This window comes from Xylaria bambusicola (assembly GCF_022495145.1).
Source record: "Xylaria bambusicola strain CBS 139988 unplaced genomic scaffold F5B22scaffold_50, whole genome shotgun sequence".
NCBI classification, from domain to species: Eukaryota; Fungi; Ascomycota; class Sordariomycetes; order Xylariales; family Xylariaceae; genus Xylaria; species Xylaria bambusicola.
Genome location: NW_025953603.1, coordinates 276,055 through 292,524, shown reverse-complemented (window position 1 = coordinate 292,524; position 16,470 = coordinate 276,055). Strand labels below are relative to the sequence as shown.

The window sequence follows — 16,470 nt, the reverse complement described above, 5'->3', positions numbered from 1 at the left end:
CGCATTTTTTTAATATATACATTGTTCGGTATCCGGGTGCATGCGTCGCAACTTTCGTGGGGGCCGAAGCGTTGGTGAGCGAGTGGCGCCTACAACCTGGGGGCTGTAGTGGTGGCCGTTCAAACCTGGATCAAGATATGGGCACGTATATATAGCTGTATTCACCTCTGCCAATTGAAACCGCGGCTACCGTTATTCCCCTGATCACCAGTGAGACTGAAGAGCTCAAGTCGGAAGATACAGAGAGTGCCAAGAACTTCGTGGTTAATCTATTCAACGTACGTAACCTTCGCGTAACTTGTTCAAGTAATAGTCCCTGCTTAAAAAATGTAATTGAGAGTATAATTTATATGAGGCACTTATCTAGCTCGACTTGTTGTCCTTTGTATGTGTCAGACGTTATGCGGCCATAAGGGGTAGGATTCTATATGGCGCCTGATTTGGACCCAAGGTGCGATAAACAGCGTCTCGGCGCGTACGATTATGACACACCATGTGCACAATTTGTGGCTTAGATACGTCAGCCTCGATCGCGTAGTATATATTGAATGCTTATCTGGCATCCATGGTACAATCAGGTATGCACCATAGCATCTCTTCTATTCAACGTACCGGATTTCAACTCAGTCTTCCTCTTCGTTCGCTATTTACCAAAACTCGAAGATGGAAGATCATGATGAATCAACATCATCGATTACCAATGCGGAAGAAAGGCCGAGTGCACCTCGAACCCCTTGGCCGGCAACTGTGGGCATCGCCTCTCGGGACTCATTCGTCAAATATCAGATAAACACTACCTTTTCGTTACTTTGGCGTTCCTAATTGGATCAATTGTATGCATAGTCCTCAGTAAAGTTGTCTGGGCGATACGACTCCCTGAGTCGAACCTTAGGCGACATCAATCCTAGTTGTACTGATTATGAATCCAGCGCAGCGGAAAAAAATTTGGCTCCGGATCTTACATACGGTAATTTTACATTTACTCAAGCTAAGGTTATCGATATAACGTGGGACACGGTTATTGGTCAGGGTGGACGACTTCTTCACGGCTGGATATTCTATCGTTGCATCATCTAATTATCCTCTTCTAGTACTTGTAATGGAGATTTCCACAATAACATATCCCTACTATACTGCCCTATCATTCTCTAAAGCGTCATTTGAAACTCTAGTGGAATTGTTCAGGACGTTACGTCTAACGCAGAGCTATTCTGTTTTGTTCTGCACTATCTTGCTCATCTACACCCTCGTCTATACGCTTTCTCTCTCTCTGGTCTGGAGTGCTGCTACTGGATACGTGAGTCTATCCCACAAATTTTATGCTCTACCGGGGGATGAGATTGTTCCATTGAATAGCGAAAATCTGTCTCTTTGTTGGGTATTAGATCCGATGAGGCTCAATTTATCTGCTCCCCATGTTGAAGTTGGTCCTAACTTTTCTACTCTATTATCTGACATGGGGCGGACTTCAACAAACAGTGCAAAGGATTCCTGCCTCAATCTGACAAGTCCTGATTCCAACGTTTGGACCACAAATAATCTGCAATACGGTTCGACTGGTTGGGAAGTCAAACCGTCCTCCCTGACGATTTGGGACTTTCTAGCAGCGACGGAGACGCAACGGTCTGAGAACTTCGTTGGTATCCAGTGGTGTTAGTTTCATACTGACTGCACTACCATCAAACTATCGTGTTTCTAAGATCTAGTACAGACGCGATGGAAAGGCAAATTCTGCAAATCAGTCTTAATGCTAGCAGCTGGCTTGATTTTGGATGGAAGGCAGATCTGAATGATACAGCCGTCCTCAATGGCAAGACTGGCGTATTACCAAGGTTATCCGGAGTAGGGGTTTGTGATAGTGTTCCGGGGGGTCTTTATTCATCGTTCCGCTCTGTTACCCTAGGTACGCCAGCATCTACAGGGGAACAAGACGCCGCAAACATCTACCCATACAACGAAACGTCAGAAGCGGCTTTTTTGGCTAATTTTCTCCTTGACGAATCTATCCCGCTCAGCCAGGGGATTGTGCCGTATAATTCTACCATTCGGCTTAACAACACCCTGATTTCCCTCGATGCCCCCTTTCTCGACATCGCTTTCAACTGCCCATCTTACACGGGCCCGAGCTTTTTCAACAGCCTCGGTAATTGCGTGTGCTACAAGGGAAACCCTATCTCAATTGACCTACTAAACGACGAGAAGGCTATCTGAAATACAGCGCCTGGTTACGTGTGGGGATTCTCGAGCTATTTAACTCGTTTAGGTCTGATATTGGAAGCGACCTGGATTCTCTGCTGTTTTGTGGCATATCCACGGCTGATACGTAGAAGCAAGCTTTTACACATAGAATCGATCAAGTCAGCTAAGGCTATGCGCTTGCTACTAGACTGTTCCGAAGCTGTCTATGGCGATGTCGGGCCCGAGACGAAAGACCTCCGAGAAGAGGATGTGATGAAACGGTTAAAAAACATAAAGATCGGATATAACCCCAACACACAACAGGGCGCTCCAACTCGCCGTATAGTTTCCGGGTTGACAAAAGACAAGCTTTCTGAGAGGTTTCATGACGGATGCGACAAGCTTGCTGAAGTTCGTTACGGGGTAGATGCTACCATCCATAGGGGAGCACGGAGGTTTGATACAGCAATGGACAATTCTTTGCCTATCCTAAATCGTGTGGCAAATAGCTCTGTACATGGAAGAATGAATCAGAGGCTAGAAAGATGCATTGTCACCTGGAAATAAGATCTGCCATTCAGAAAGCCACGGCCGACATCTGATGAGGTGTACGAGGATGTTCGCTGGCGATTTTAGTACGCTGGCGATTCGTGGAGGATAGGGACTTCGGTTGAGGCAACGGACTTTTGCGCTTGTAGTCTGCCTACGAGTCCCTTTCTAACCATTGTTATAGCACTTGAACGCTTTTGCCCAAGATCAAGTTACCGAGTCCGAGTCTTGAGTTCAATTCTCTTCTTAATGTCAACCACCAGAGCTCAAGGGGTTAAGGACATCCTTCGTCCATCTGAAGCGCTGGTTGCTGTGCCTTGAGAAACACCTCTTACTGTCGAAGCTGCGATGTCGAATGCACGTTGGACCTTAAAACCATCAAAGTGCCAGTAAACGGCCATATTCACACCCTTTATGGGTGGATACTAGCCTGGGGCACTTTTATCCTCTCGCTGCTCAGCAACTAATTGTTTTCGCAGGTGCACTCTTCAGCAAGACAGCTCACATACTCGCTTCGTTACCTTTTAGTCATAATAAATATAGCTAACTATTGTCTACAGACAGATAATGAATTCGCCGTTTCGTTGTAGGCTCCCTGGTATCCAGTACCCCGCCAACAAAATCCTTGGTTATGAGATGACTGCCCAGATCGAGGCTATCGTGAGCAATGACTGGGTTGATAACTACTTACGTGGAGTCGAGGCCCCTGTGGCTGAAGGCGACGACTTCCTAATCACGAGCTACTCTAAGGTTTCAGATACCCAACACGTGCCAAGTACCCAGGATACCGAGAAGAATATAGACGATAATAAAGCACATATTAAAGCTAAGACGGTACCTGACATATGCTGAATACCTAGGTAATTATGCTGTGATGTCATGCTGTAAAATACCTTAGTGAGATTCATGCTCCATTGGAACTTTATTCCCGGCTGTTTATAAGTCTCTGGATAGCCATTGATTGGCCGGATTGCTCGTATCGAATCTAAGCTTAATTAGTTGCATTCCTAACTGAGTAAATGATTCAATGCAGCACACTGAGCGTTCTGCTACCGTTCGCAGCTCGCTACCCTGTAAGTTCTATAAATAGGTAGGTAGCCTAATAGCTTCAGGGCAGTGTCCAAAGGGGGCTACGTCAGCTTATTTTTCTCAATTCAGTGCTGCCTAGGAGACGCTGCGTTGTATTTAAGCTTATATAAACAATGTCAAAGGGAATGGAAAGATCAGCCTGAGCGTTCTGCTGTCTTCATATCGAGCTTCAGCGAGCGACTCGTGTTGTTTGTCTTAGATCCGGTTCCGTGCGCCAGGATACTGGAATAGAGCACCACGAGGAGTGCAGATCCTCATATCAGTGTTACACTACCTACCTACAGGTATTCAGCCAACCTGGGAGCCCAACCTCGATCGCGTCGTCCCCCCTCTCCAACATCTACAAACAAGGACAATGGCGCGTTTAAGTCGATTTATTGCGGCGGGTATCGCTACCGCCTCCTTGGGCCAAGGTCAGTATTTTTCCGTGCACATGAATTACACGTATTGTTTACAATAAACCATAACGATTTATGCTGACTTAACCCGCAATTAGCGGCACCGCTGGCTATCTACCAGACCAGTAATAGCGGCGTGGTGCCGCAATGGACGAAACCTCCTGTCCACCCAAGCAACTCCAGCGCAGTGCAGCAGTGGGTGAAGCAATCTGGGCAGTCTATCAAATGGGGAGCTTGCTCCGATCAATTCCCAGATCCTCTCACATGTGCGACATTCCGTGTCCCGTTGGACTGGAACAACATCCACAGTCACAGCAATGAGACTGTTGAGCTGGGCATGGTGCGTCTTGAAGCCGAGGACAAGGAGAATCGCATCGGTTATTTGTTCGTGAACCCAGGCGGTCCAGGCGGTCAAGCCACGAGCACAGTGTCAGGCCTAAGTGACAGAGTCGATCCTGAGATCCGCGCCAGGTTCGACATCATTGGTCTTGATCCCCGCGGTGTCGGCATCAGCACACCCGTTCAGTGCGATCCGGCAGCCTTCAACAAACGCGTCAAGTTTATGCCTACGACAGAAAAGGAATACGATGCCCTGGTCCAATACAACAAAGATCTTGGCGCGAACTGCTTGAAGAAGACGGGTCCCCTGGTGAACTTCGTCGACACTATAAGCGCCGTAAAAGACCACGAAGCAGTGCGCTTAGCACTAGGAGAGAAAGCCACTTACTTGGGCTTATCGTACGGCACCCAATTGTTTAGCCAGTTCGCTGCGCTATTCCCCGACAGTTTCAGGGCGATTGTGCTGGACGGGAACCTGCAGCGCTCGCAATCAGAATCCAGCAACCTCCTAATCGAATCGACAGCTTACCAGGCGACTCTGGGGAAATTCTTCGAGTGGTGCACAGCGACAGACGAATGTGCGCTTCAAGGAGCAGACGTCGAAGCCGTCTTCAAGAGCGTCCGGGACAAGGCCAGTGCCGAGCCTATCCCCGCGCCCGGGTGCGACGACAAATCATGTCGTTCCGACGTCACGGAGGAGGACTTCCTCTTCACAGCCCAGGGATTCATGATCTCGGAGAGGAATTGGCCTAGATTTTCACAAGCCCTCGTTGAAGCTGACAAGGGCAACGCCACTCTCGTGTCCCAGTTCAACCAGATCGCGATTGGCGACGCTTACGAGGACTCATACTTATACGCAGGCACGGCCATCGGATGCCAGGATTGGGCGCACGCCTCGACAGGTCTGGCCGACGTAGTCGAGAAACAGAATTTGGGTGCCGTATTCAGCCCACTGACTCTCGGCGCGTGCCAGAGTTATAAGTTGCAGACTTCATGTATCGGGTGGCCAGCCCCGTTAAGCAATCTGCCGGCGCCCATTGTTTACGATGGAGATGTTAAGCTTTTAATGGTGAACTCGTTATATGACCCCTCGACATCGTACACGTGGGCCCTCGGTCTACAGAAGGAGATTGAGAACGCTGTCCTCTTGACGCGCAATGGCAGCGGTCACACGAGCTATCTCCTGGGCGGAGAGACCACAAATATTACAAACCAGTATTTGCTTCATTTAGAGCTCCCTAAACCTGGCACGGTCACGAGCTCGTAGATTTCTTAAGGTAGCAATCTTATTTATTGTATTATGAAGCATCCGATCGCTCAATGTTTTGATTATGCCACTATGTTGATAGCGTGGATATACCAACGTATCTCCCGATATAAGAGAGCTTACACGAGCCTCTTTCTGTGTATTACTCTGCTGTATGATGTGACGTACTGGGCTTCCACGGCCCCTAGAGCTCGCCACTAATTCAGCGTAAATATTTAGGCTAGCTGGTTTTCATTTGGCCCCATTCCAACGCAGCTATGCGCATACACTCACACACATCTAGAAAACGTGAGTCTGGACTGCCGATCGCTTAGCTCATGTAGCTCTCTCAAACTGCTGTTTCTGAAGTTCAACCCGCGCCACAGCATACGACTTGAGGCGTGCTTTCTCTTCGTCACTCAAATCTACGAAGCGGGGTAACTTCGACCAGGCCAAACTATCCGCTGTCTCAACTAACTTCGCGTCGGGATCCTCCCCTAGTAAATCAACAAATTCGAAGCCTCTGATGGTCAAGTTCCCATAGGCCGTGAAATAACGCTCGGATAAACCAGAATAATCTTCGGTTAGGAAGTGTGCGAAGCCGCCATGGGTGATGACGATGATACGCGCATCGTCGGGACCGCTGGCCGCGAGATCTCGCAAGATGGTTCTTGCTTTGCGCGCGCGTTTCTCGACAAGACCTACGTCTGGAGCGTACTTGGAGCCTTGGCCCTTATCGTACCAGTTCCGTTCGAGCACTGCAATCACTCATCAGCTGACCCGACCCTGTTCAGAGCGTCAATCGGTGAACAGATCAAGACTTACGGTCAGTGTCGATCAATGGGCTATACACGGCCTCCAGAGCCTCGGGAGGCTGCCCGATATCGCTGGGGTTCGCACCGGTCTCCTGTAGCTCAGGCAGGAGGATGACTCTCTTGCCCTGCAGCAGGTTATATTCAAATCCAATGAGTGCGGTACGAATGCAGCGCCGCATGGGTGATGACACGATGTGGCTGATCTTGTGCATGAAGGGGTAGTAATAGCTCAGGCTGAAAGCTTGATCTGCTCCGTTGCTCGTGAGGTTGGGATCACGCTCGTAGACATTGCCTGTTGTTGTATTGTGGGTGGCCTCGGCATGGCGGATGATGTCGATGATGGGCGGCATGGCTGAGTGAGTGTTGTCTAGGCTGTTGAAGACTTTGTTTATTGTAGATGAATGGTTATTGTACTGACTGTTATCACACAGATTGCGTCAGGTCGACAGATAATTGGATGGAAGGATAGCAGTATAGCAAACAACAGGTGTGACTTCCTGCCCTCCCTTTGCAAGCACATGCCACAGGATACACAGGTACTACCTCGCTACCTGCCTGCCTGCCTGCCTTCCTTCCTTCCTGCCTCTCATTACCTTATCTATAAAGACTCTTGATTATGTATTTATTAGTTAGACCACTGATCATACATCCGCTATGACTTTATTTTGCCCTTATTGTTGCCTACCTACTTATTTAGTGGTGGTAATAGGCTAACATGGAGCAGGTGGAATCGCAGCGCTGCACAATTAACCATTTCACACTGAATGAGCCAACAGCAAATAATCATATAGCGCTGGAATCAATTGAACCTAACTCACCCGATGCCCTACCTACACTGGCTATGGCACCCTGACAGTAGGTCCGAATCCAGTTAAAATCGACTCGAATAACGTTCCCCTGAATTGAATGAGGTCGAAATAAACGCGTGTAAGCCACCAGCGGCCGCAACCTAAATTCACTGGTACCGGATCATCTTTCTAGTACCTACTAAGTATCTACCTAGCCTACATAGATAGTCTATAGGTACCTATACAGTACCTACCTACGCTTCTCCCGGGGATCTTGGTCTACCTACCTGGACGGCGGACGAGAGGTCGATTCACCCCTCCTATGATTATTAATCCTCGCTGCATCTCGCGCACTGCCAACCCACTTCAAGTCATGTTGCTAACTTGTTGTAGTCTTAGAAGGCGAGTACCACTTCAGCTGTTCTTTCACCCATCGTGGACAACTACTAGAACGTTCATTGCTGTGAATATTCGTAGCGCAAACCTCAGCGGCATCTATATGCCCCAGCCGCCTCTCCCATTCGTCCTTCGGGCTTCCACATTCTCGACCATCCCACCTTGACTATCTTTGCTATAATTATGATGTTTAAGTTGGCTTCAAAATTTAGACATGGAACAACATCGTCCCATTCATCCCGTCCATCCCACTATCCCACCGTCCCGCTACCTACCTTGTGAGATGTGGGATGTGGGATGTGGATCTTCAAAGCACCACCTAGATCACACTGTCATTTAGACATGTTTCCGTTGTCTCTGCCTCACCGCACATGTCTAATTGACATCCTAGTATAGTATTAAGTAGTCGCAAACGAATTGCGACATATGGTGTGTTATGCATTGTGTTATTCTAGCCAATTCCGTACAATATGTCTGTCAGCCTACTGCTTGGATTATAAATACGGCCCTTGGCAAAATCAGGCATAAATAGAAAGCACAACCTCGATCCTCAACGCTGTTTTCAAACCCAGTATTTTCAGTCACACGCACTTATAAAATTGCCATAGTGAATCCGATCATCTAGTAAAATGGCTGCTGCCCCCGTTGCTTTAATCCTCGGCTCCGGTCCCCGAGTTGGTGCCGTCGTTGCCCAGAAATTTGCCAGTAGTGGCTACAAGGTAGCCGTCGCTTCCAGGAAAGCAGCCGGCGGCAAGACTGCCGAAGGCTTCCTATCCATCAAGGCAGACTTGTCTCAACCAGAAACTATACCAGCTCTCTTCGACGCGGTCAAGGCCGAATTCAAATCGCCTCCTACCGTCGTGGTCTACAACGCTGCGGCACTGACGCCTCCACCCGGGGAAGGCGCTCCTCTGTCTATCCCAACCGAAAGCTTTACGTCTGACTTGAATATCAATACCGTCAGCCCCTACGTCGCAGCACAGCAGGCAATCGCTGGATGGGAGACACTGCCGAAGGGTACCAAGACGGCGTTTATCTACACTGGAAACAAATTGAATCTTGTTGTGATGCCCGGACCAGTTCTCACCAATCTCGGAGTTGGCAAAGCAGCGTCTGCTTATTGGATCGGCGTAGCTGATGCCGCGTACTCTGCGCGAGGTTACCGGTAGGCAATGCTCATCTTCTCAAGGTGCTCGAATCATATCTAACTTTTTATGTACTATCAGTTTCTTCTACGCGGATGAGCGTGCTGAGAACGGAAATAGTAAGGGTTCCAATATTGACGCACCTGCCCACGCGGATTTCTATGCGCAGCTAGCAAACCATGAAGGCGACATACCGTGGCTCGCGACATTTGTAGCAGGCAAAGGTTATGTAAAATTCGACTAGGGTACTTTACAATAAGGACTCTAGAGGTCTGTTGATAATGGTGACACAATTACTTACGGGAAACACCCGTCTAGAGCTTCAAGACGTTTAGTAATCCGAACGCTATCCTCGATTTAATGCATACTGACGGGGATAAAGCATGCCGATGCTGGCAGCTCGGTTGAGGCAAAGTGTCACACAAAGTCAGTCGATTTGGCATGACACGGCACATCCCATCACTGCGGTACTGCAGATTTATACTTGTCCTTATTATACTGCTAGTACCCGATGGCCAGAGCGCCCGAATTACCCCACCTCATAATGTCACCATATATATATATTCACTAACTTCAGATCCTATTTAATGCTTAAAGCAAAGAAGAAATTCTTTTAGAATATATCTAATCTAATTCACAGTCCGGAAAACCCTGAAAGATTCTTCCATACACCTGCCTACCTTCTCGCTTCAAAACTTCATCCCCCGACAACGGTCACCAAGATGGATCATCAAAACAACGTCCCTTCCCAATTCGAGGTGATCAAAACGTTCCCTCCACAAGGTCAATACCAGCAATTTCGACTTGCTTCAATTGCACACTTTTCATGCACGTCATGCAAAAAAGAGAAACACTCAAAGCTCATCGCCATCGAGGGTGGGGATTGGGATCGACTATCGTGCAACGGATGCTACGGGCTACACTTATCCAAATCCGACACCCATTAGTCAAATTTCCGGCTAAGATCATATCCCTTATATCTAACAGCAATCAATTGAGGGCATATTGTATTGTATGGTTGTCTTTCTGAGGTAGTACCGCTGGAGACCCTCTGAACCCTGGGGCATCGCTGCAGGATTTTGAAGTATTATCTTAGCAATCGCATATACCCACCAGCGCATGCTTAACACAACTGGATGATAACTGTTCTCAAATACAAGACTCATTGATCAGCGGGGCTGCAATTCCCCTCCATACTATACCAACTTGCTTTACCAGCCATAATAGTCATACGACCAAGTAGAATATATATGTGTCCGTCCATCTTGGGCACCTGTGTGAGATTTGTGTACGGTTTCTGTTTCTTCCCCTTTGGCGCCGCATCTTATCACCTAGCCTAGCCTACTATATTGAGCTGACCATTCAACCTCTCCATCATCCAGGTCGTATGGGTTGCGGGCATACCGTTTGTTTCCGTCTTCAGTTGCCACAGTCTTGGGCTTATTGTCGTGTAGGCTTTGTCGCTTTGGGGGGGCATCTCCGCCGTAATCGTGGCCGTGGTTACGATTAAGAAGTGGTTCGTAGTGGACTTTAGCTGTGGCGCCGTCTTTGAAGCCGGCTTGGGTAGCAAGCTTATCCTAGTTAACCTAACATTGCATTAGCTACCGCGAAGGGGGCTTGGAGAGAGGGAGTATGAGTGAGGAATGTACAATTGGCTTCGTCTTAAAGCATTCTTAAACTTTAGGGATAGCTATCATGTCTATTGCGGTGATCTTTTCGGATGCCATGCTGATTTATCGTAGAAATTGATTTGGGATAGGAGATAACCAAGGTGGCGTAAATATTGTTGTCGAGGAGGAGGTGTAGATAAGGATGAGGATGCGAATGGAAGATGGTTGTTGCAGTGTAGACGGTTAGCTGGTGAGGTAAATACAAGGGGAGGGGAGGAATGGCTAAACCCACCAAGATGCCTAGATAATGGGTTTAATAGGTAGCGGTAGTTGTCAGAATTGATGGGTAATTTGGATGGAGTGGCTATTTACTAGGAAACATCTCAGAGAGATAGCAAGACGCGCTCTGAACAACAATACACACACTTCTAAACCTCCAATTAACTGGCTCGCTTATTCTGACTCCCCGCCACGTTAAATCGCGTTGTCAGAAGAGGTTCCAATCAATAATAGAATGTAGACTTAGTACTCTGATTTATGCTGGTACATTATTACCTACTGGCCCCTCGAGTACGCTTAGCTGGGGTCAGGAGGCGGGGTAACCAAGAGACAACATGCATAGTCATAGAGAGTCTGAACGCCTTCGAATTTTGATTCCTTTAGATTTGATCCCACGATGAAAGTCTTACTGTATACATCGTACCCCTTTCCTGACAGCGTCCCTCAAGCACAAAGAATCACACCAGCTATAATCAAGCGGCCCCTTCACCAACGCGCCGATTGAACAGACAGTGAAGTCGAAGAAACTGAAAGCTTGATACGTCCAAGTAAATGCTCGCTGCCGTGCTAGCTTCAATGTTCACCAGATGTCAAAATGTTCTTAATATATGACCGCTTAGATCGAAAATTGATATCATGAAACTCGTACATATTGACAATTGTGAGAGGGATCGGAGAAGTCTGGTAGTCAACTACTACGATTCACAAGCCAGAAATTCGGTCTCTGGGGAAACCATCACATAGGGCAATAGAGAGCGTGAAATCAACGATGCCACACTCTCCCACTCTTATTATATATGTAGATTATGCTATAGTAACACTATCGAATTCGGACTCATGATACTCCTACGACAAATCAGTGTCTAGGAACTGGTCTCTTGCATCTATTCTCTTGGTGTAGCTCTTTGATGCGCTGTGCCTAATCCTAGGTAGAGATCAGGCGGTCTGTTTGGGGTGTTAGATTCGACGCCATTATCCCCTTCAAGTCCGTCATGAATCGGACCATGTGCAGGTGTAGCATCATTCTCCACCGCCGGGGAACGCCATCCAGCACGCGTCGTGGCGACCAAGTCCGGTCTCGACTGCCCATCGAAGGGCGAATTACGGTTAAGTGGGATATGGTTGATCCGCCAGTCGAAAATGCTGGGGTAAACCATTCGGAAAGAGGCAAATGAGAACGCAATTCCAATAATAGCGCCAGCGACTATGTCGTACCAGCTATGCGTATTGTCAATGGTGAGCGACCCACATAGCAGTACAGCGCCTAGGATGGGCAGGGCGAGGGCGATGAGTTTCCATAAGGGTGTGTGATAGTTGGCGAATACCTTTAGCTTGGCGTTAAGATATAGGCAGAGATATACCATTGCCGCTACCATGGTTGTCGAATGGCCGCTGGGAAAGCCATGAATGGCATCTCGAAGAAGTTGATTATCACTTTCAGTGCAAACATCTGTACTCCACATGTCACCGCGAAACCCAATACCGTTCAGATGAGTTTTGTTGTTTGTCTTTGCTCTTTCGCTGTCAGGCTTACAAGTGTCGTAGAAATTAGGTCTTAGTCCTCCCACAAAAGCTTTCACGGTGCCTTGGAACGCGGCGGACGTTAGGATGGCGTAGAAAAATCCGACCAGGGCATTATTGAAGTCCCAAAAGTTTCGGATCCAGAATTGCATCAGCGTGATGAGGAAAGTCGGAACAAGCACGGCAATTACAGCTATCAGCCAGTTGCTGACCATTCGCGTCTGAGCTGGGTACGCAAAGCTAAGAGGTATGACCGAGGTCGTGGAGGAGGGCGAGATTGTACCATTTGGTTCCAATCGAAAATCTAGTGGGAACACGCGTGGACCGAATGGATTAGCAAAGTAATAGACCTTGAAGGAGTTAGCCATGCGCCTTTCTACCATGCCTGGTACGCTGTTAGATCAACCTACAGGAAATGCCAAAGCTCCAACGACGAGTATTGTCAGCATGTCTAGCCATGCGAGCTTGACCCACTGCCCAAATGTAGGACGTTTTTCAATGCTGTAAGGATCCCGAGTGGAACATGCTGAATACATTTTGGGGTCGTCAGAATCTGGGTACGATAGTGTCTCTGGGTTGTTCACAGCCGTGGAGGGTGTGGACGACTGTACCGGATCTGGAGTGCTCGGATTTTGCTCCATGAGTAACCGCGAATCTAGGTAGAGGAAATTTGTTAAGTGGGAGCAGCCACGAAGTGTGAAGCAGTAATGAACATTGATGCTTGATACTCGAGGAGCAAGGGTCACTTCATGGCAGGGAATTGTTGGTAATAGTGATATTTCTAGGTAGAAGGTAGGTAGGCAAATAGGAGCTGTGTTCTGGTGACGGGGCTAGTTTGGTCTTGACTGATCTGACCAGGATGAAATGACATGCAAACCTTCGCTACCGTTATAAACGTCACCGCGAAATGGAGGGCAGGCACCTCACCTACATAGGCAGTTGTGGGTGCTTCTTTTCATCAGGCAGGCTTTCCTTACACGCTCCGTATCAGAGTAGCCAAGTTAGGTACTATTCGAGAACATAGATTCTCACAAAAGGGGGTGGAATGTGTCCATATAAGCATATTCGTTCAAGCTCAAGCATGAGCATCAAGAGAAAGGTGTAGATCTATATACTTTGATCAAATAATATCAAGTGATGCCAAAATATGGCACAGAGAATTCGATGAAGCATTCATTTCACAAGAAACGATTACGAGCTGCAGCTACACTGCATAGCCCGCCCGATGCGAGGCACATCAGAGATCCATCGTTTCTCTTCCTCTTTATCGCCATCGTAGGTCTTGCCGCCGAACTCGCGCCCAGCCCAGCTATCTTCAAATGGATTCAGGGCCATGGTCATGACCCTATCCAACACGTCCCTTTCATTTTCCTTCTCAACACGGCGGATAATCTCGTCGAGGATCCAGCCTCGAGGAATAAAGCTCGGGTTCACTCTCTTCATGGCATCTGTGCGCTGGGCATCCGCCTCCTCAGATACGCTCGAACCATCACCCCAATCTTCCAAAATGCGCTGCCTCCACTTGTCAAGCCAAGCACCGACACGCTTGCGACCTTCTTCTTCGCCGCCGATGCCTGTGACACCATCCTGGTAGAAGAATACGGCTGCTTTGTCCTGGCGTGCCTTCTCCGACTCCAATTCGGATATCTTAACACTGCTCAAGCGCCGGAAGAAGAGGTTGAAATCTAATTCTAAAGCTTCCATAGCATCTAGCAGCTCGCTAAATAATTGTTCAAAATCGCTCTCTTTGAAGTTCTTCAAACCCAGTCGCGCCGTCATGACCTTCTTATATTCGCCGAGGAACACGGCCTTGTACTCTTCTCCGGTCTGAGTGATGAGTTTTTCAGCCCTAGCAATGAGCTCGTCTGCTTGGTCTTCCTCCACGCCCTTGTTGATAAACTTTTCCGCGTCCACACCTTCGCCAGCGCCTAGAAGCTCGCCCAATGATTCTCCCAAGCGTACTAGATTCCACCATATGATACTCGGCTGGTTTCGATAGCTATAGCGCAGCAACGAATCGTCGTGATTGGGTGTATACATGGGGTCGAAGTTATCCATAAATGCGAAGGGGCCGAAGTCGATACTCAATCCGAATAAAGATGTGTTGTCGGTATTAAGCACGCCGTTCATAAACCCGTAAGCTTGCCACTTCGCCACTGTTAGAGCATTCCTCCGAGCTACTTCCCTATAAAGGCGCGTGAAACGATTCTCGGCCGACTCTGACGGTCCCTCGATCTTCTTTGACGGAACTCCGCGTTGTGGTGCCGGACTCTCGGCCGGCTTATCTGGGTCTTCAAGACGACTTGGCAAGTTTTCCCAGCCACCAAATACATCTTCGGCAAGATATGTGGCGAGCTGGCGAATGAGCTTACGATCACCGCGGGAGCGAAGGATATCGAAGTTGCCTATGCGCAGCCAGGTTTGTGCGAAGCGAGACACGATGGCACCGGGCTCAATGGTCTCGCGACGCACCTTCTCGTCGGGTAAGAGCGTCAAGCTTAGAGCACGAGTCGTCGGTATCCCTAGAGCATTTAGTGCTTCGCTGACAACGAACTCTCGAATGCTACTCCTCAAGACAGCCTTGCCGTCCGCAAACCGGCTATACGGCGTCAAGCCCGCGCCTTTAAGCTGTAGTTCGTACCGCACGCCAGTCTCGGGGTTCGTGGTTTCGAAAAGCGATATAGCACGACCATCACCGAGCTGTCCTGCCCAGTTTCCGAACTGGAAGCCGCCGTAGCACTGTGCCCACGGATACCCGCCTTCACCCTTCTGCTCGTCCCACCCTTGTATGTTATTACCCGCAACAGTAGCTACAAAGTCGGCGCTCTTCTCGTCGCCGGGACGGATCCCAAGGTCGCGCATTGCTGCCGGGCTCACAGCCAGCAATTTCGGGTCCTTGACGGGCTGCGGGCGCACCCAGGTGAAAATAGCATTGCGAACCATGCGAGGTCCGATGTCTCCACGTGGAGTTTTGTGTGAGTCTGCCGGTGTCGGGTATAAGGCATCGGCGGGGAGCTTCGAAGTGAAGTTCCACGATTTCGGGATTTCGTTTATTGATGCACCGGCGCTGGCGCCGTTGGTCGTAGACGACGCCATTCGGTGGGCGCTTTGTTGGAGTTGTGCTCGTTGGAGAGGTCGGCTGTTGCTGAGTATTCGAGGACTCCTGCGGGGGAGAATGCGAAGCATCAGAGATGTGCACGAGCAGGGAAGTTAACTTCGTGTAGTTAAGACTTGGAATTAATACAAATCAGGGAGGATAATTATGAGGAAGGTAAGCAGTACAGTAAGATATGGCGTACAAAAACATATTCTCATTCAAGTGCCAAAGAATCAATTTACGCTAAGCAGCTCTCTATCACTGATGTCGTCAGAGCTGCACCCCAATCTGCAACCCCCGAAGCTTCCGTTCCCGGCCGCTGGAGATGCCTGTAATCTAGTCGCTAATAAATATCCAACTAACCCCACACTCAACCAACCCATCATGGCTCCGATCCGGGGTAGATATGCACATAATCGATGTCGTGTAGTTCGCTGTTCTGGTACTACCTAATCTTAATGTGTGTCTCCAAATCCTCGATTATAACGATTAAGAGAAACATCATTAACCGGAGAAATAGCGAAGAATAACTTCGCTAAGATTGTCATGTTCCGGATTTCTTGCTCCGTACACGCGAACACCAGAGAAGTATGATAGGTCCAGACCCGTCCAATGATCCTCAGGGGGCTGTCGAACTTGTTGATTGCCATTCGAACAGGCGATGGGGCTTGCTAACTTGCCACGGCATGGGGCGGGGTTGGAATTCCGGGAGGGACATAACCCAGCACGTTATGGCCTGCTTGTCGTATGAGAAATGGCCATCTCGTGTGTACAGTATGAGATCTTCTTCGCGCCCCGGGCTCAAGAACTGTTCGTCCCAATAGGTCAATAAATCGCAGAGATCTGGAATACGTGCCAAATTAGTATTCTGCTCTTCTATTCCACGGAGGCAGTGTCCAGTGGGATCATAATACTGCAAATAGAATACTTGGGATGGATGGGCCGCACAGATCCAACGATCGTAACGGCACACCCTGTTGGGTTGACTTACCTTGGATGTCTTCCTCGCGGGTCCAGAGA

General features: G+C 48.6%; 7 protein-coding genes across 7 annotated transcripts; 3 read left to right on the top strand and 4 right to left on the bottom strand.

The window, feature by feature from the left end:
• Positions 1 to 1,456: 1,456 nt before the first annotated feature.
• Positions 1,457 to 2,211, top strand: F5B22DRAFT_650192 (uncharacterized protein; the record flags this gene model as incomplete). The annotated part of the gene is made up of 2 exons (XM_047979278.1): positions 1,457 to 1,652; positions 1,712 to 2,211. The coding sequence occupies 2 exons, from the start codon at positions 1,457 to 1,459 to the stop codon at positions 2,209 to 2,211; spliced, it is 696 nt and encodes a 231-aa protein (XP_047827303.1).
• Positions 2,212 to 3,860: 1,649 nt separating this feature from the next.
• On the top strand, positions 3,861 to 5,842 carry F5B22DRAFT_621684 (TAP-like protein-domain-containing protein). The gene is made up of 2 exons (XM_047975908.1): positions 3,861 to 4,229; positions 4,313 to 5,842. The coding sequence occupies exons 1-2, from the start codon at positions 4,172 to 4,174 to the stop codon at positions 5,818 to 5,820; spliced, it is 1,566 nt and encodes a 521-aa protein (XP_047827302.1). The 5' UTR covers positions 3,861 to 4,171; the 3' UTR covers positions 5,821 to 5,842.
• A 135-nt stretch (positions 5,843 to 5,977) lies between these two features.
• On the bottom strand, positions 5,978 to 7,695 carry F5B22DRAFT_426430 (histidine phosphatase superfamily). The gene is made up of 2 exons (XM_047971712.1): positions 6,625 to 7,695; positions 5,978 to 6,557 (listed from the first exon to the last, which is right to left on the bottom strand). The coding sequence occupies exons 1-2, from the start codon at positions 6,962 to 6,964 to the stop codon at positions 6,136 to 6,138; spliced, it is 762 nt and encodes a 253-aa protein (XP_047827301.1). The 5' UTR covers positions 6,965 to 7,695; the 3' UTR covers positions 5,978 to 6,135.
• A 284-nt stretch (positions 7,696 to 7,979) lies between these two features.
• F5B22DRAFT_426529 (uncharacterized protein) lies at positions 7,980 to 9,319 on the top strand. Its single transcript, XM_047971713.1, has 2 exons — positions 7,980 to 8,963; positions 9,025 to 9,319. The coding sequence occupies exons 1-2, from the start codon at positions 8,428 to 8,430 to the stop codon at positions 9,185 to 9,187; spliced, it is 699 nt and encodes a 232-aa protein (XP_047827300.1). The 5' UTR covers positions 7,980 to 8,427; the 3' UTR covers positions 9,188 to 9,319.
• Positions 9,320 to 10,274: 955 nt separating this feature from the next.
• F5B22DRAFT_650188 (uncharacterized protein) lies at positions 10,275 to 10,670 on the bottom strand (the record flags this gene model as incomplete). The annotated part of the gene is made up of 2 exons (XM_047979277.1): positions 10,275 to 10,520; positions 10,623 to 10,670. 2 exons carry the CDS (start codon positions 10,668 to 10,670, stop codon positions 10,275 to 10,277), a joined length of 294 nt encoding a protein of 97 aa, XP_047827299.1.
• A 1,046-nt stretch (positions 10,671 to 11,716) lies between these two features.
• Positions 11,717 to 12,889, bottom strand: F5B22DRAFT_638850 (PAP2 superfamily-domain-containing protein; the record flags this gene model as incomplete). Its single annotated transcript, XM_047977641.1, has 2 exons — positions 11,717 to 12,703; positions 12,764 to 12,889. 2 exons carry the CDS (start codon positions 12,887 to 12,889, stop codon positions 11,717 to 11,719), a joined length of 1,113 nt encoding a protein of 370 aa, XP_047827298.1.
• A 655-nt stretch (positions 12,890 to 13,544) lies between these two features.
• F5B22DRAFT_650186 (uncharacterized protein) lies at positions 13,545 to 15,449 on the bottom strand (the record flags this gene model as incomplete). The annotated part of the gene is made up of 1 exon (XM_047979276.1): positions 13,545 to 15,449. The coding sequence occupies one exon, from the start codon at positions 15,447 to 15,449 to the stop codon at positions 13,545 to 13,547; it is 1,905 nt and encodes a 634-aa protein (XP_047827297.1).
• Positions 15,450 to 16,470: the final 1,021 nt, after the last annotated feature.